The following is a 20,202-nucleotide window of genomic DNA, read 5'->3' as shown; positions in this document are numbered from 1 at the left end:
CCATGTGAAGCTCATTTAATTGCAGCAAAGAAGATTCTACGATATGTGAAGAGCACCCTATGTTTTGGCTTATTGAATAAACAAGCAAGTTGCTCATATATTTAGAGTAATGCCTCCTATTTAGGAGGATAGTGGCATAATAGTTTAGTGGACTCATTAAGAGAAATTTTCAAGGTTAGTGGTAAAATTTTAAGGTTGGTGCATTAGTGGGTAGTTTATTATTTTCCTATAAATCCTTGTATTGTTCCCACTTCAATAATATATAGAACTCAATTAAAACACTTGATCCTTCGTGCAATATTTCTCTATTATTTCCACATTTCATTCTCTTTCGATTTGTTGTTTTTTTGTTATAATTTGCTTATGTATTTATTTTCTAAATATTTTTTCTTTTATTAATGAGTAAGAAAGATTGTTTTAAAAAGAATTATTAAGAAAGCTTCTAGTTATAAAGTTCTTAAATCATTAAATTAAAATAATAATAATAAAAGGTATAAAGTTTTTTTGTTTCCCACATTAATTCGTACAATCCGCCGTAACTGATTATGCCTTTAAAATTCAATTCATTCATTGACCTCTCACTCTCAATTCCAAATCTTCCTTCCACCTCCCCTGAAAATTTCAATGTTCCCCGCCGCCCAAATCTTCTGAAGCCCGCCGGCACACATGGGCTGCTGTCTTAGTTCCGGGAAATCCTTCAATTCACCTAACAAATTCCATCGGAATTCTGACAATGGAAGCAGAGACCCACCGTCTTCCATGGAGGAAGAGACCGTCAAAGAAGTGCTCTCTGAAACGCCTTCTCTGAAACCGCCGCCGTCACCGCCGAAGAAGAATTCTCCACCGGAAGAAGACCAAGTCCTAAAACCAGTCGGTAATGAGATTGAGAAGAAGCTTTGTGAAATTTCCATCAACGGAATTGCAGAACTACCTTCTGAATTCTATGAAATTTCCCATCCGAACGAGTGTATCTCAGTCTCGACCGCTATTACCACCGAACAGATGGACGGCGGCGGAGAGATTCATCAAATGGTTTTGAAATCATCGCCAGTGAAATTGCCGAAGGATCAATCAATTTCCGGAGACTTTGAGGTAAAAAGAGAAATCTCTCAGAACAGGACACTGACCCGGAGATCCGACCAGTCGCCAGTCCGACGAAACGGCGCCATTGGGTCGATGAGAATGGTTCATAACAGAGACATGAATCCGGCAATGGCGCGGCGAGTATTGAGAGCAGAGCCTCCCCGGAGAGACCCAGATGAGAATTCCATCCGGAGATCCCGATCGCCGGCCACCGCACGTTCCGACGGCGTAGGGTCTAGATCTGCCCTGAGTCGGACCCCATCAGTGAGAAAGTCCGGTAAATCATCACCCAATAGGGCGGCGACGGCGACAAGTCAAAAAGTAGTAGAAGAAAACAACATCATAGATGGAAAATTCAACTCTCAGATTGAATCACTTGAGAACCCTCTGGTTTCATTAGAGTGCTTCATCTTCCTCTGATTTTGTGTCGGTTTCACTGATTTTCATTTATTTTTTTTTTTCCTTGTTTGATTTTGTTGAAATTCTGAGTGAACAGTGATGTAAATTTAACCGTTCCGGCGGTGGGTCGCCGGAGAATTCATTGAAGGTCAGGAGTGAGGTGGGCTTGTTGGAAATTGAAGCACACAATTAATTTTCAAATTAGAAGTAAAAATACGTAATTAGATTATTGTTAATGGTGTGGTTTTAATTAGCTAATGAGGAAACCGACGGAGAAAGAAGACAAAATCCGCCGCATAAATCACTGTTCATCACATGATTTAAGAGGAAATTGGCTGTAAAATGTTAATCACATCACATTGATGGATGGTTTTTAGTTTTAGGTACATTCCCCAAAATGATAGAGTAGCTCAAATTAGAGGCACAAGTTTGTAGTCTAAATCACACTAGTTTTAATTTTTAATTCAAGATTATTGTCTTAGAAACTTCCAATTCCAAATTATATTCCTCTAGATTTGGGTACTTATAATTGAAGTTCTAAGTTTGGAATTATTTTGTTGCTCATTATAAATAACAAAGTTAGAATGAGAGCATTTACCAATTTCAATGAAAGTTTCTAGATTTGTACCTATCACAGATTCACGAGTAAAGATTTAAACATATTCACTTGCAAGAAGAACAAATAATAATCGTACCATATTAGATTGAAATAAGATATGACTTTTTTTCTAAATTTTAAGATTTTTATCCTTTTGCATGTCATATTCAAGTAAAATTACCAAAATGGAATACCATGCATGTAGATTAGGTCTCTTGCTCTGGACCTTCTCTCTCGGGCGAAAATCATGAAAACCTCAAACAAACTCGAGAGCAAAAGAAAAAAATTAAGAATATTTTAATAATATTGACTGATGATGACATATGTAAAATGATAAAATTCTTAGTTTAAAAAGTATGGCAAAATCTATTTTGAGCTTTTATTTTGGGACTCTATACAATTATCTAAGTGAAAATATCTTAATTGTTAAGTTATATCCTAACGTATCGAAGAGATTTCCTATAATTTTTTTTATATTGTGAATGCTTAGTTTTAAGTGATGTAGTATAAAGCATGAGTCATAAACTTAGGTTTTATATAGTTCATAAGCAAATTAAGAGTGTATTTGGAATACATTTTCAATATTTAATTTATAAAATAAATCATTTTGGAAGAAATTAAAATGTTTGGCAACTATTCAGAATAGTTCTTCAGGTGTATTTTAATCCGTTTTTAATAAAAGTATTGAAATAAAAATGGATCTTTTGAAAAACATATTTTCTCAAGCAAATCCAAACAGACCCTAAATATCAAACATAGATTCAACGTCTCAACTTTAGGTTACACAAAAATTGAGTAGACAATAAGATAAATACTCGTAGTTGTATATATATATATAAAAATTAAAAAATTTGAAACGTATGTACAATTTACTTGAAAAGAATACAAAATTATGTGAGGATTGTGTATTGTATGTCACTTTCTTGATTAGAAGGGGAAAAAAAGGTTATGATGTAAGAAAAATTTGAATTGAGAGGATGGGAAAAATGAAGTTGAAATTCAGATAGAGTTGGGAGGGAAAATGAAGAAATGGAAAAACTCCGTTTTGAGGCCGTTGGGAACAAGGGCAGCTAATTGTGCGGTGGTCCAATGCCAATTGGATCCATTCCAACACTAAATACCAAATCAATTTTGTGGCTGCTTTTGGTAACTGGTAACTTCAATTAATAAATATTTAAATTCAAAAAAATAAAAAGCAACTTCTTGTTTTTGAGACAGAAAAAGGTGAGAAAACAGCTTCCCTTTCTAGTGGAATCCTATGGAAATTAACCCTCTTAACATACAACACTAGTCCCCGTATGACAGCCACATATGTACTAACAATTATAGAATCATCAACCAAGCTTCTTTCAACCTTTGTCTTTAAATGACAGAGCAGTAGTAGAGATGTCTTCTGAGGAGTGACCGTTACCTGGGAGAAAAGCATTTTGAAAACATGACTAGAAGCCCAGTAAATGATTAACTTTTAAAACATAAGTATCATACATAAAACTAATAGTAAAACTGAAAGCTTTAATTGGAAACATAAACAGCATTCACATTAAACATTATAACATAACATATCATATTTGTACATAGTTGGACTATTCCTCGGTTGAGAGTGACCCTCTTGCTCAACTCCCAATACTTATACTAACCTCTTATCTGAGAGTGAACCCTCTTGTCCGCTTACTTAACTATATACTACTTAATTGAGAAAAGGCTTTTGGAAAAATATGGTTGTATTTTTTGTATAGTTAATTTATTAGTTTAATCATAATTTGTCATGTAACAATTTTTTTTTTTTTTTTGTACTTTAAAATATATTTCTATGTGATTGGAAGTGGTATGAGAAGATGAGTATAACTTAGCCGCTCTTTAAAGTCCTATTCTTTTGTGTTAGGAGTTTATGATTTAAATTTTGAGGTTGAATAATGATGATGTTATTGCTTTGTTTTTCAAAAGCTTTTTGGGCCATTTTCAGTGCATTTCCAACGTCTCTCTCTATAATATTCACATAACAAAGTGGTTTTCATTGTTCTGCGTGTCAAATAATTCAACCAAAGTTCTAAATCTCCATTCAAATTAATCAAATAAATCAAGAAAGCACTTTTTTGAGTTAAGTGTAGAGATGGAATGACATTATTTTAGCTAGTCCAAATGACGTACTGAATTTATCTTTAGTATTTTTGTACTACAACATTCAATCAGTTCAAACTATAATTTTTTATTTATAAATAACTATTTAATGTGTTAAGTTTCATGTCGTTCTTAATTGATACTAACGTAGTTGACTCATACTGTATACTAGAAGAAAATATTTCAATATAATAATGACACTTCATAAAAGTCAAAACCTTTTTTTTTCTTTCTATCTTTTAGCTTTGTTGTTCAATTGACAAAGATTGTGAAAACTATGAAAGAACAAAGGGCTGCATTCTGACAAAGATTGTCGGGCCCAAATGAATCAGAAGCCCATTTCAATTGCATTGGGCTCGGTTACCCATGAAGCCCATACTTTTACATAGTTCACAGCCCTAAGTTTTTTTCTTTTTTTAATAATAGATTAAAAATCATTTTTATTCATTAAACTAATTGTTACTTGAATTTTAATGTGTAACAATTTAATCCATACTTTTAAAAATTTAATAATTTAGTCCTTAAATTTTAATAGGTAATTATTTAGTCTCCATACTTTCAAATTTATAACAATTTAATCTCTGTTGTGAAAATTTTCGTAAAATTTAATAGTCAATTTTGATTGTATAACAACTTATTATTTATAATTTATAAATAAGTTTGGATCATTTTATCAGTTTGCATATGTAAAAAAGTTCTTAAGTCTTAATAGTATTTTCACGATAGAGACTACATTGTCACGACCAGTATTCGAGATTGGGTCATTCATAGCATTATTATACATACCATCAGCACAAGTTTAGCTTGTAATATTTTTGGATGACCTTGTCTAAAGAGTATTTTATAAAGAGCCAACAAGAAATTCCATTAATAACTGATAGTTTCTATTCTTTAGAACAATCCGATGAATTTTAAGTACAATACTAAGTTGATCCCACCACCAAGCTTATGTAAATGTTCAATCAATGATAAAAGTGATAACTTCTATTTGTGTTTGTTTTGCTGGTGTCCATTAACATTTTTTCTAATGAGTTTGTTATTTTTTTTCCTAAAAGAATTTATGTTTATGACTTACTAGTTTTCGTTTCTTTTATTTTCTATTAAAAATACAAAAAAAAAATGAGAATTAATTATTTTTTTAGTACAATAATGGTAGAAATGGGATCAAACTTCCCATCTCTAGATTAAAATATCATGTCAATTATCACTGAGTTAAGTTCAATTTGGTGAAAACTAGTAATTTATTTGAACCTCACAAAATTATCACATTTTTAGCCCACATTTTAAACTTCATCAAGTTAGTGTTATGTTTGTACAAGTGTTGCAGTTTCTAGCTTAAATTTTGTATTGACCGTATGACTTTTTCCTTCTACAATAAATTTTCATTTGAAAAACAGGAAAAAAATAGGTTAAAATTCACTTTTGATCCCTAAACTTTTTCTAGAGTAACAGTTTAGTCTCTAGATTTTGGTTTGTAAGGATTTAGTCCATGTACTTTCATTTTTATAACGATTTGGTCATTGAACTTTAGTATATAACAATTTAGTCTTTATACTTTCAAAATCATAACAATTTTGTCCCTCACGTAAAAAAAATTCATCAAAATTGATGTCAATTTTTAATATTTTATGATGTAAACTTTATATTTTGCAAAAAAAAAATTGAGTCTCTAATCAATCTGACGGTTTATTTATACATGAAATCTCATCTAATCTTATCATTAATTTATACAATAGGGACTAAATTGTTATAAATTTTAAAGTACAAGAACTAAATTGTTACATAACAAAATTCAGGGATTAAATTATTGTAAAATTTAAAATATAAGGACTAAATTGTTATAAACCAAAGTTTGGGGACTAAATCGTTAGTTTTATAAAAATATAGGGACTAAAAGTAATTTTTAATAAAAAAAATATTATTGTGCGTAAAATGAATTACAAAATATACATATAAAATTAAATTGAGTGGGCTTTGTATAAAAAAAATTATAGCCAAATTTATTATTATTATTATTATTATTATTTAGTTTTGAGAAATTTGTTCCATAGTCGAAGTCGTGAGCTTAAACTTTGTTGAAAATAGTATGTTTTAGAATAATTTCATTTTATGTATGGAAATTGGTGGGTGAATGTTGTAAAAGTTGCACAGTTTTTTTAAAAAATATTTTTTAGCAAATATAGAAATATTTTAAGCACTAAACTAAGTTTGTATTGGCATGGTTGAATGGATGAACTATATTCAATTAGGAAAACAAGTAAATATTTACAACATTATAAAAGTATTATAAGAACAGTTACCTATTATACCTAGCATTGAAAAGTGGGACCCACTCAACTCAAACTCCAAACTTCATAACAACATAACACATTCAAAGGATTTAAATGTAGATGTCTTAATTTTATACAATTCTTAATGAAAGTATTCGATAAATTATCCAAATAAATTTAAAATTTTCATTGTTAATACTATGTCCATGTAGTGATATTTTGTTAATATTTTTGTTCTATTTTGTCAAATTCTCTAGAAAATTTTAATTCCCTCATGTTAATATCGAATGCATGAATATATGAAAATATCAATAATAATTTTGGAGTTTCAACTTCAATAAAGACCCAAAACATTTTTTTTTGAAAGTGTCATGGTTACCAAATTTAAAATACTTTATATCCCTTCACATAGGAGATTTATGAACGAAGAAGAAACATGAATGTAAGTATATTTTATTTTATTTTTTGTAATCTATGTAGTTATGAACTCTTTTGGATTTACAATTTAATTAAAATGATCAAGTTGCAAGATGTAGGGAAATAGTTATTATATTTAAATTGTATTTATATAAGAGCAATATCACTTTTCATTATTTTATAACCACGGACATAAAAGTTACATAATTAGCAACGGTTGATATTTCATAAAATCTTGGTTGTTTTTAGTAAATATCTCAATGTAGTGCCTACCTATGCATAAACATGGTCATAGACGCCTCCTATTTCAAGTAGACATCTAGTGTGCAATTGGTCCCACATAAAGTTTTTTCTTTTTCGTTTTTATAACTTAATAAAAGGCCATACTACATAATATTGTCACATATATTCAGCCATATAATCAATAACAATAACCAAAGTGATTTAAAGTTTCATTGATAAAACTACAAAATAACATCATAAGAAGACATCAATTGCCACCTTTTTAATCTTCCACCCGTCTATAATAACTTGCAAAAATGAGGAAAAAAAGAGGTAAAAAGATGGTGTGTGATGGAATGATCTATCAAGTGAGTTTAACTTAGTAGTATTAACATAAACTCTGTCCTTAGAGGTTGAAAGTTCAATCTCACATCCTACAACTAGTGTTAAAAAAAATAGTAGTAAGAATGATTTTACTAAATATCTTTCATTAATCAATATGTAAATTTTTTTGGTATGGATAGGACGAAATTTTAGCACTACCAACATCACTATATTGTTTTTTTTAATCCATGAGTATCCAGGTCGACTTATACACATCACGTCTAATCTCATGGAACAACTCGTCTAAACCCACAATATTTGAATATCAAGAAAACTTGTTGTCACTATATATTGAACTCATAACCTCTTAATCATTTATCAAGATCATGCTCCCTATTTACATTAGGTCAAGCCATGAGGATTACATCACTATTTTGTAATATTTGTCAATTTGAACATAATTCAACCGATTGAAACATATTGACATTCAAAAGTTTGAATTTACCTACCTATGTTGAACTAAAAAAAAGTTATCTTACCCCCACTTCTTGCCAACTTAGCAGCATATTTTTTTTTTTTTTAAAGAAAATTGTATCAGCGCTTTATTTTCATTATTGAATCATGGAATACTTATTACTTTTGATCATACGACTCAATATAAATGGCAATAATTCTTTATAATTTTTCAAAATTTTGAGACTGGCAGAATCCCCTGTAAAACAAACCAAAAGGCAAACAGAAAAAGAGGTTAGGTGGTCTGAAAAGTCTAAAGACGTAGGTCCATAGAAGGGAAAAAAGAAAAGAAAAGAAAAAAAGGGTCATCTCCATATAAGTAAAAAACAGACACATGGAATTTTATCACTATTATCATCGAGCTTGTATTTCCATTTTGATTTACACCCTAAAGAAATTCACATCCCATATAAAAATAAAGAAATAATCGCTACTGCAAGGCTAAGAAAGAAAAGATATTGAAGAAAATCCGGCAGAGATCCTATTGATGTGTGTGGCATTGGAAATCTAAAACGTGGAACTTTTTCTATGTTTTAGCCAACACACTTTCGGCTTCGAATAGTAAAGGTAAGTTTTACCCAATAACATAAAAAGTCATTTTCCTATCACCTAAGCTTGGGAAAAAAGCTATACACCAATTTAGCATGCTTCAACCCAAGGCCAATGCATTTACTCTTTATACTTTTCCAATTCTTTTGCATCGTATTATGAGGTAGAACTTAGAAGGCAAAATCAATGAGATCTAGGGCTTTAATTTAACATTTTTAACTTCAAAATTTAAGGATGAGAGGAATACTATCCAAATCCTGGTTGAAAAAGTAAATATTATTGAAGCTGGAAGGTTGATATCTACTCTTCCCCTGAGGTCTGATCTTAAAAATCTCCACCCTCTACATCTGTTTACCTGAAACAAAAATGCAAAGCGAAAAGAAATCATTGGTTCATAACAATTCAAAGTACTTACACTTAAAATAATAATATATTTTAAGTTACAATATCATTTTGATTTTTGCAGTTTTTGTTTGGTTTGTTTTGTCTGTTTTTTTTTTTTTAGTTCTTGTAGTTTCAACATATCATTAAAAAATAAAACTTTGTCTGCCCTTAATATATTTTAGAAGATATTTATCTATATTGTGAATTTTCTTGTTAGGAAGTTAATATTAGGGAATTTATTTTAAATAACAAAACTGTTGAAAATATTTATAAGTGATAGCAAAATTTCACTGTCTATTGTGATCTAATTTCACTATCTATCTGTGATAGATAGTAAAATTTTGCTATATTTATAAATATTTTGGTTCATTTTCTATATTTAAAAACAATTCTTATTATTACTATTTAATGAAATTTGATTAAAAGTATTAACTTCAAATTATTAATGCTAAAATCTATTTAAAGTTTTGGAACTAAATAGACAAAAATAGTATTTTAATTTTAACCTATCTTTTAATATATAGAAAGTGAAATGGACAAAAGACAGCGAAAAGAGCAAAAGAGCAAAAATATAGATGATAGATATTCGATGAGCAAGAGAAAGCAATAAAATGACAGAAAGTTCTGATAAGGCACCGGTTGTTGCAGAGAGAATCTCCAGAAAAGGTAGAAGAAGACCAAATGGCGTTTGTACAAATGGGAAAACGATCTTGCAAGAGAATGGCAACGGCATTAATGGTAGCCAAATGAGATTTGAAAAAGGAGAATTTGGAATATGGACCTTCCATACCCTCCCCCCAATCTGAACATCATCAACAAAAGCCTTTATTGGGAGGATCAGTCCTCTGTATCACCCCCACCCTATGATCTAGACACGTGGCATTTGGAGGTCCACCCAAAAAAAATCCTATCCCCAGCTTGTGGTTACCCATTAAAAAAAAGAACAAAACTGGAAAAGGGCCCCACCATGAGAAAATAATGTCATGTGGAAGACTTTAGCATAGCTGATGGAAAACCAGACCATTATCTCAAGACTCAACTTTCTATAGGATAATGACCCTACAGAAAGGCAATTGAAAGAGAAGACAAGGGTCACGTAGTTGGCTAGAGTGACAAGTCATTAGCCAAGGGATGATCCTCATTTGCAGCATTATGTAATTCTGCACAGTGGGGAGGGCGATGGCAAAAGACCCCAAGATTCTATGGGGGAGAGAGAGAGAGAGGGGTGGAGTGAGACAAAAAGAGAGAGAGAGAGAGAGAGAAAGATTATTGGTTAAATGGAAAAGTAAAAGGGCAATGGAAAAGAGCGTGTGAGAGCTATAAGACCTAGAAATCCTATAAAGTTACCAAGATGAATCAAGTTTCTCCACTTTGCCTGGTATAGGAGACAAATCAGTGGATAAGATGGCCAAACTCTGATTTGATTGATCAATACAATAGTTTCTGTTTCCATACACAGCACTCTATACTAATTTGGTTCAAAGTAAAACACACCTCTAATTCCTAGATTTTTAATTAATGCTTTAATCCTTGTATCTATAATTCCTACCCTAAATAATTTTATTGTCAGCATTAAATAGTACTCACTATTTCATTGTAGGTGTTTATTTCCTTCTTTCCTCGAAAGAGTGCACACAAGCCAAAATTCAAAATAAAAGAACTAAAAAAGAGTTTTGACCTATTGATTTTCTTTTATTCTGAATCACAAGGCTCAGTTTCTGTTAAGTGGGGTTTTGGACTAATACCCCCACAGAATTCCTGCAGCAGCATTTTTCTGTTAAATTCATAACGGAGGAAGGGTTTGAATCGTTATAATCCTTTCCTGTAAAAAATTGTACTTTGTTTTCTAAGAATGTTCAAAAGGAAGTTTATTCCTTGCTTTTTTAAAAGAATGAATCTATTTAGGAACCGTAGAGATTGGTTAAGGAGTTTAGTGGAACATAAATACTTTTATGTCCGTGAATGAGGCAAAGACCGAAGACATACCGTTGAACATAGTAACCTTCCTTCGTTACTTTTGCCGCAACAATATTCCATACTGATATGTCTCTGTAGGCTCTCTGCCCACTGCAATTGCTATTAGCTCCCTCTCTCTCTCTCTCTCTCTCTCTCTCTCTCTCTCTCTCCTTCTCCTTCTCCTTCTGTCTTTATCGCTGTAGTTGATGGAATTTGAGCATTCCAACATGACTCCAAGGAGAAAAGGCCGATCATCGTAGAGGCTCAACAGAAATTGCGCAGCTTCATTGGAAGGCAAAAAGATTACGCTTTGCCCTTTCTCATTTCGCGTTCCTCCTGTATACAAAAAGGTGAATCTTCTTTTGTTGTTTTGGTTCTGACACTCCTGCACAAACCTCAGATTGCAACTGTTGTTGCTTGTCTCTGTGTCTGTGAATCCTTTATAATCTTCCTCAAATACTCAGAAACTATCAAAACCTGCTCTACATTTCAAGACATTTTTGGGATTTGCAGTAGAAATTTTAGAGGTTGACGCTGTATAAATGGGATTTGTGGGAGGCATAGAATGGATGAATACTTACAGTAGGAAGCAATTCCGAAAACTGTTCTGGAGGATGAGAGCTGCGATGAGGAAAGCCATCAAGAACGGAGGCAAGCAGCAGTTCAAGTTCCAGTATGATCCTTGCAGCTACGCTCTAAACTTTGATGATGGATTTTGCAAATTTGAAGCTGTCGCAACTGAAACACCTGCAAAACTTCAAACTTGTTCAAATTTGAATCACTCTGCCATGTGGGTTTTTGTACTTTTGGTGAAACCTGAGTGAATTTTCATGATAGGCAGATCGACTCTTTGCCTGTTCATTTTCTTCATTCTTGATTAGAAGCCATCTAGTTGCATTTCTGTATATCTATGCTTGTGGTATGATCTTCAATTATTAATTGGTTTTGGTTTTGGTTTTGGTTTTGTTTTGAGAGAAAAACTAACCCTAAGGTTTTCATTATCATCCTTGATCCATCCACTCCTTCATTTCAGGTTCTTCCATCTTCTCATACGGCAATCTAAGTGTCTAGTATTTACTAATTTGCTTTCGCAGACAACCCCAGTTCTTGGGTGGGCAAAAGTTGTTTTCTAACAGCTGAAATTGAACAACTCTCATGATAAGCTTTTGCAAAACTGTAACGCGCAATAACAAGCAGGAAAGAAGGGGGAAATGCTATTTTACCATGATGCTAACAAGTGACAGTGTTGGAAGGAAAATGAATGTAGAATTATATTTTGAGTTGTTGAGATCGATAATACAAGTTTTAGGCTTCTAGCGAGTTAAGTTAGGCTCATTTTGGCATAATTATTTTTGAGTTAACAGTACTGTTCTGCTCTGAAAAATCCTAAAATCTTTGTCACAATTTTGGGTGTGGCCCCTCTTCAAACCTAGCAATGAACAGACTATGCACAGTTTTGAATTTGAAATTCCATCTAATCATATTCAAAATTACTGAGAAGTCACTAACAAATCTTCCTATGGGGCTATAATTCACCATTTGCAACTTAATATAAAACGGTCAATTTTATCAGGAAGGTTCAGAAAGGAAAAGAATGCTTGTAAAATGTTATCACAAAACTGAAGTTCCATTGGGAGATTGAATTTGAATTCGATCTTCAAATTTCTCAAAGGTCCTATTTGAATGCCAACTTAAAACACGATGTTAAATTGAAGAACTAAAAAGTTGATAATCTTGACTGGATTTTCCAGGTTAGGCATACAAGGAGAAAAATTCCAGCTCTAGTTTTCAGCACAAGGAAGTGAAACTAGGATGAACAATAGAAGATTAATATAGATATGATTTGCTAATATCTGTGAAGAGAATCAAATTCCAACTTGTATGGAATCTGCAGAGAAAAAGGAGAAACAAAAAGCCAAAAAAGAAAGGTAGACCATAGTAAAATTAAGGGATGAGAATAAAATTATTCAACTTTCCCAAAATGGAACGGTGCACAGTTTTAATATTAAGCCCACAAATAGGGAATCATTCCCTTGTTTCTTAATAAGTTTGTTTAACTTTGAAATTAAGAGAATGCTTTTCCATCATATGTCCCTATTTCCCGCAAATCTAAAAGCAACAAATAACTTATATCGGCCAAAGAATAAAGCATTGCCACACCTAAGCATTTCGTAGATACAGCAAATGTATAATGAGACAAAGAGAATCCAGTCAAACTAAAATAAAATCTCTCTGTTTTGCCCTTTTTTCAGGAAGGTCCATTTTAGGTTTTTTCAGTCATTACAAGTTGTTTTGGCTCGGACTGACGAGTGTGCTCGAAAGAGGTACTGTTGCATCCTTGCTTTCGGAAGAGAGGTAGAGCATCCTATGACAGTTTGGTTTCTTCACTGTGTTACGGAATATTTGGTGGGAGAAGAACAGAAGAGCTTTTCATGGAAAGAGTAGTTCTTGGGGAAGGTGTGATGAGAGACTCACTTTAATACTCTCTTTGTGTTTCTTGCAACAATTTGTTTATGAGCGGGTGGGTGGGAGGGTTTATATCTTTTGTGATTACCAACAATTGGAGTACTGTTCTGTAATTGTTGCTCTAGTAGCCACTTTTTAGTTCATGTATCTTTGTTTGTCTGTTTGTTCTTTTTAGGCCCCTTGTTCATTCATTCCACTAAATAAGAATATAAATACTCATGGACGACAGTAATTTCTTATTTTATTATAATATGATAGTGGTAAAAATCAGCAGATGTCTTATAACGCAAATCCACACACACACACACAAAAAAACAAAAAAAAAACAAAAAAAAAACAAAACAAAACTTATAGGAAAACTTACCAACCTTCTGCAGGTTTCTGGCTGGTAAGGATAGCAGCCTTCACCCAGCTGTCCTTAAGCAGTGCAGCATGTGTCCGAGGACGTCTTTATAAAAGCGCACATAGAAACATCTATAAAAGCAAGCAGTGCAATTGTTCTATCCTACTCTTCCATTAAACATTTCGTATAAAAACTATTAATTCACATATTTCACAGATAAGTAAATGTAAATTGAGAGCACGAGACTTCAATGCAAGGTGTCGAGAAAGTGCAGATGTTGTAGGATCAAGCCATTGTCTTGTGAGAATATTTGAGATGCATACAAACTAGTCTGGAACACTCACAAATATCAAAATGATAGGTTAACAAACTATCGATGCTTTTTGGTTATTATTATCTAAGTAATCTCAGCAAATTTAAGAACACATCATATCTTGGTGAATTCGAGTCTTCAACTTCCTCAACTGCATTTCAATTTTCAAGTAACCAAGTCATACTGCCTCCTTAACTGTTGTCCAATCTGTCATACTCTCATCTCAAGATTTTTAGCTGCAGTTCATGTGTAAGGAAATACATGATTAGCGAATGGTTGGATCAAGACGGCCGTACCAGGGAAGAAATGACAGAAATTACCCAATGGAAAAGAATCAATAAAATACTCATCAAACGGAAGGATACATTTCGTCCCAGATTCCATCCAGAATTTCCGACCTGCATCAGCACGTCCCACAGTATAACAAGTTACTATTCAACTTTTTCATGCCCCGTCCCTCGCCTTTACGTCATTAATCCCCTTTTCGCTATCTTCTTAACATAGCCTGGAAGTTAAACTAAGACAAAAATACTAAATTAATTGTAGATAACGTTTCAATCTTTTCAATAGTCGTAGCTATATTAGACATTCACGAGTAGGCAACGTAGTGATGAATATGCAAGATCAGCCCAAAATCATCTTTAACAAATCAAGAGTTTTCGATCATTGTATTTTTCAAAAAGAAATAGGTAGCCTGATCAATTATTTAACATCTGCAATGGAACAGAAGTGAAGAATTAGCATTCCTCCAATCTTTCGTAGATGATCAATCAGGGTCGAACACTGTGTGACACCAATGAACCGCACTCGACGCCGTCGAAACTTCGCAATAACTCTCAAACCTCCGCCCAAATCAGTTCCATCCAAGACAACTGCCTCAAAAATCAAGAACCCCCCCTGTTGCTGCCTTCAAACTGCATAATCAGAGCGCAATGAAAATCCAAATTCATAGTTTACAATTTACTTCACACTGCAGATCTCCAATTCTACACGGAGATGATATCGGCATCAGAGTGAAGAAAACCAAATATGAAAATCATTACTAGAGTTTTCCCGGGAAAATCGAAAAGGAAGAAAGATCGCAAAATAGTGAGTTACAAACGGATCTTCAGGTCCGACGGTCCGTTTCATTTTCACCCAATGGACCTCTTTCTTCTCGCTCACGTTTCTTGTTTGACTGGTCAACGCTATCGGCCCACTGAAATGTTGGGTCTTGGGGCCTTGGCCCACTGAGGAATGTTGGGTATCCTATATATTATTTTTAAGGGATTTTCACCTCAGAAGTTATTTTTGGCCATATATTTTCATAAATATCTTTAAATTTGATTTCAAAAAAGTATTTTAGTGTTATTTTTGGAAAATTTTATACTTTTTCATATTTATCTATATTCATTTTTTATATATATTTTTCCTATTTTTGAAGTTACTTTAATGATAGAGAAGGAAAATACATTTATTATAAAGAGAGAAAATGTATTTAATATAGTTTTCACGTATCAATTTTTTTTTTACAGATTAATGGTTATTTTAAATATAACTTAGAATATTTTGACGGATTCATGATTATTTTAAATATACCTTAGAACATTTTGTTAGGTATTTGAATTTATTATACCCAATACATGAAATATACTACAATTTATAAATTATAGATTAACTCAATGTTGGACATAAATCACTGTATAAACCAATATATGAAATGTACCACAGTATATAAATCTTCATAAATTTCATTTATGTCATAGTATATATATCATAATATAATAATAAGTCTAAATTAAAAAAAAATACTCGTTTATATCAAATAAACGAATACATATATCACAGTATATATCAAATTTCCTACAATAGCTAAAAAAAAAATACATATATATCACAGTATATATAAAATATAGGAAAAAATAAAGTTCATCTTCCTATGAGGGTTTATAATATATAATCCTCTATTTTCATCTCTTCTTCTGCAGCCATGGCCGCCGAGGATCTCTCTCCCCGTTGTCATCGATCGGATTTGCTCGTCCTGCTATGTCATCGATCGAATCTACACAATTTGTCACCGTCAATTCGCCCCACACCGTCTGTGCCATTGATTCATCCCAAGTTGTTCGTGTCATCTCCTGTTGAGCCATCAATTCGTCTCACGTCTTTGTCTACCGCATGCAACTCACACCGCCGGAAGGAGAAAATAGAGGGAAGAGGAAGAAATTTGTGTGAATTATAAGGGAAAGAATATATGAAATGTATTATTGGGAAGAGAGAATATATACATGGGAGATGGAATATAAATGGGAGAGAGGGTATGCATGGGAGATAGAATATGTATGGGAGAGAGAGAAATAAATAAATAAATAATATATATATATATATATATATATATATATATATATATATAACATAGGTGAAGGTTAAATTGTAAATGGTTACTGATGTTACTGAAAATCGGAGGCCAATAGGTCTTTTTTGTAAAAAAAAAATGAAATGTTCAAGACATCAACGTAATATATGTCTATTATTTAGGCCTTTTATGTAGAATTTTCTATTTTTAATTTATCATTTTTTTTAATTATTTTATGAAAAAACTTACTTACTCCTCTATCTGGCAGAAGTAGTCGTTCCTGCAGTTTTCAAGGTGGTTTATTTTTATGGTATCAGGTGGCAACCTTGCTTTTTTTTTTTTTTTCCTTTTGTTCCTTCTTTTTATTTTTTTTATGATGGAACATGAGGAGCACAACGGGAACACGGATGCTAATACAATATAACATTAAAATAAATATAATATAATATAATGATAAATTAAATTAAACCTAATATATAAATTAACAAAATATAAAATAAGAAATTTCTCTAGATTCTACACTTTTTCCAATTTTCATGGACTTTGCCCAATGTACGTGTCTTTCGAAACCCACCAAATGCCACTATTTATAGACAATTTGGCAAGTAGGAGGTGGATTACATGAATACTAATAGTGTATAATTTTGAGACATATGTAAAACACTTTGGGAAATGGGGTATGACATATGGTCAATGGACATTGAGCATGCCCATCTTATGGACATCTATTATCGTAATATTTATAATATTCTCCTTTAGATGTTCACTATATATATGAAATATGTCTCACTAAAACCTTGGAAAAATCCCAGTGAAGGAAAAATAGTACACATTTCACATAATCTATTACCCTTTAAAAAGTATTTTTACTCCCCTCATGGAAACATCACTTGATATTTTTCAATCGCGCATTCCAATGTTGTGCACCATTTTTCAAATGTTGTGGTTGGTAAATATTTTGTAAATAAGTCTGTCAGGTTATCCTTCGAACAAATTTGTTGTACAATGATGTCATCATTTTCTTCAAGATCATAAATGTAGAAAAACTTCGGTGAAATGTGTTTTATTTTATCTCCTTTAATATACCCTCATTTGATTTGAGATATGCATGTTGTGTTGTTTTCACATAATATGGTTGGAAGATTTTTATTAGAAACAAACCACATGTTCCACGAATGTGCTGAGTCGTTGATCTTAGCCCTAAACATTCTCGACTAGCCTTGTGAATTGCAAGAATTTCAGTATAATTTGAGGAAGTGGCAGTTATGGTTTGTTTCACCGATCACCATGATATAGTAGTTCCTTCACATGTGAATAGATAACCTGTTTGAGATATAATTTTATGTGGATCAAATAAATATCCAGGATCTACATAACCAATTAGATCAAACTTTGATTTATTTGAATAAAACAACCCATGTTGATCGTTCCTCGGATATAATAGAGCATATGTTTAATTTTGTTCCAATGTCTTTTTGTTGGAGAATAACTATATCTTGCTAATAAATTGACTGAAAATGCAGTATTGGTCTTGTATTATTAGCGAGGTACATAAGTGCACTAATTATTGGGTTGTATGTCCTAAAACTCACAGTTTGTAAAGTTAAACATTTTCTTTAATCAATAAAGATGTTATTGTCATTTATTCAATTAAAGTGTTGTTGAATATGTAAACTGCACTTGTAAAGATTAAATCCAATAAACTAAGATCCATGACTATTACACGAATACTTGAATTTTATGTAAAGACATAAAGATGGATCAAGTTCGAGTAAATAGTCAAAACGGTCTATAGTATACAAATGAGGTTGGATACCTTATTCTAGTAACACTATCGGACGCGGCCCACTTTGTAAATAGTACAAACAATGTGATCTTGAATCGTTCATGTGGTGATATGAGAAATAGAAGCGTCCTATGCAATGAGTTTTCATAAGATCTGACCAAGAAATAAGTCATTATTACTTTACAATTTTGTCTACTGTTTAAGACTGACTATTTCGAATAGATGACCTAAGTAACTTTACCTTAATCCCGAGCTAACTATGAACTCTTGTTTATTTGGGATTATCTTTAGATTTTTCATAGGTGAGGGTTGGCTTAACAACGCCAGCTCAATAAGCCTCTCATTTCAGGGGTAAGACTGGATAGATTGCTGGGGACATAGGGTGCAAGACGGAATTCACACCTACCCGATTTAGGGATAGGAGAAACCGAGAAAGGTTGTTTACTGAATATAGGTCTTGAACAAGGGGCCCCACCCTCTCACTGGTTCGAGAGGGATTCAGTTTAGTGATTGGATCACAAACTAATGGTTCATTAGAGAACCAGTGAAACTTAAGGAGTAAAATGTAATTTGGGATGTAAAACAACATTTGACCCAACTGTCATTACGAACAGCATGTGAAGGATCGACTTACTAATTATGGTTAAATCAAGTGGATGGAAATATATCTACAGTGAGAAGAATGCAACTATCGAGCTATAGTGGTGTGTCTCCGATAGCTAACGAATATTGATTAATTCGATTTAAAGAATTTAGCCAAATAATCTCAAATCGTTGGAGCTCATGATATGTAGGTCCATAAGATCCTCTCTACTAACTTGTAAAACAGGGATACCTTGGATTAGTGAATTGAGTGATTTTGAAATGTTCAAAATCAAAATTAGGTTTTCAATTTGAAGTGTTCGAATTGAATTTTAATTCAAATGTTCAAATTAAATTTAGGATTTCAATTTGAAGTGTTCAAATTGCAAATTAGGGTTTGAATAATTATATTTGATATAATTAAACGTTTATTTTATTAAAATTGAATAAATTCGAGAGTTAAAATATTTAAATATTGATTTAAATATTAATTACATGTATAGGATTTATGTTTAAAGTTACGTGTTTGATTAATTTAATATTTGATGTTAAATTATTATTTAATTAATTAAAAATCAATATTAATTTTTTTTCAAATTTCAAATCAATTTTAGAAATTGATTTTTGGAATTGATTTAATTTTGAATTAAATCAAAATAAAATTGAAAATTGAATTATTTATAATTGGAAATTGAATCTTAATGGAAATTTCCAATTTGTTTGAAAATTGAAGTGGGTTCATTCAATCTCTACACCTAGCCCACTTCATGGTTGAAATTGAAGTGTCAGTGAGCATTATCAATTAATGCTTGCATGAAAAAGATACATAAAAACTCTCAATTTTCACCGATTGATTAGGAGGAAGGCTGGAAAATAGTTTTTTACAGAAAATTTTGTATGTCTCAAAAAACCCCATCTTCTCTTGCTCAATTCACTTTAAATCTGAGTTCCACCACTCAAATCTAAGGCTCAGAATAGTAGAGAAAATCTCTTGGTAGTTCACCGTAGAATTGAAGTTTAGAATTTGTGGAGAACATCTCGGATTTGGAGGATTCTTCAAAGATATAACTTCTTGAAACCCTTCTTTTTGTAAAATCTGTTTTGCATGCTTTTAGTACTCAAATTAAATGTAATTAGAATACTTATTGATTCTGATTGCTTTCGTTGCATGTTTTCCATCACCAATTGCATTAAGATATGATACTTCAGAACCAAGAAGTTCTTCATTATCATCTTAAGGTCGAATATATCTTTCTTCACATCTAGTGAACAAACTTCCATTGGAATGTTCAATGAATGTGCTTTGTCCATATAAAATCTTTTCAAAACTTTTCCTATATAAGTTGACTGATAAACAAATATTTCATATGCTAAATATGAATTTTGCAACCTGGGCAAAATTTTGTTTTTTTAAGATCTTTCATCCTAAATTATTCTATTGCCTTTCAAAGCTCTACAGGAGTCCCAATTATATTTAAACCATCAACATATACAATTATAATAGCAAAATCTTTACTATGATTTTTTCTTTTTTTATAAAAACA

The 20,202-nt window shown here is 32.0% G+C and overlaps 1 protein-coding gene and 2 long non-coding RNA genes across 3 annotated transcripts; 2 read left to right on the top strand and 1 right to left on the bottom strand.

Annotated features, from left to right (window-relative positions):
• The first annotated feature begins 538 nt into the window (after nucleotides 1-538).
• LOC120073430 (uncharacterized) lies at nucleotides 539-1,718 on the top strand. Its single transcript, XM_039026280.2, has one exon. The coding sequence runs from the start codon at nucleotides 667-669 to the stop codon at nucleotides 1,501-1,503; it is 837 nt and encodes a 278-aa protein (XP_038882208.1). The 5' UTR covers nucleotides 539-666; the 3' UTR covers nucleotides 1,504-1,718.
• Nucleotides 1,719-8,284: 6,566 nt separating this feature from the next.
• LOC120072566 (uncharacterized) lies at nucleotides 8,285-10,641 on the bottom strand. The gene is made up of 2 exons (XR_005480533.2): nucleotides 9,514-10,641; nucleotides 8,285-8,848 (listed from the first exon to the last, which is right to left on the bottom strand). It is a non-coding gene; the product is annotated as an uncharacterized LOC120072566 (long non-coding RNA).
• Nucleotides 10,642-10,659: 18 nt separating this feature from the next.
• Nucleotides 10,660-11,772, top strand: LOC150037013 (uncharacterized). Its single transcript, XR_016528095.1, has 2 exons — nucleotides 10,660-11,183; nucleotides 11,347-11,772. It is a non-coding gene; the product is annotated as an uncharacterized LOC150037013 (long non-coding RNA).
• Nucleotides 11,773-20,202: the final 8,430 nt, after the last annotated feature.

Source organism: Benincasa hispida, chromosome 3, assembly GCF_027475165.1.
Source record: "Benincasa hispida cultivar pf3 chromosome 3, pf3_genome.v1.1, whole genome shotgun sequence".
Taxonomy (NCBI): domain Eukaryota; kingdom Viridiplantae; phylum Streptophyta; class Magnoliopsida; order Cucurbitales; family Cucurbitaceae; genus Benincasa; species Benincasa hispida.
Note: the sequence above shows the minus strand (reverse complement) of the source record. Positions and strands in the feature narration are given on the sequence as shown.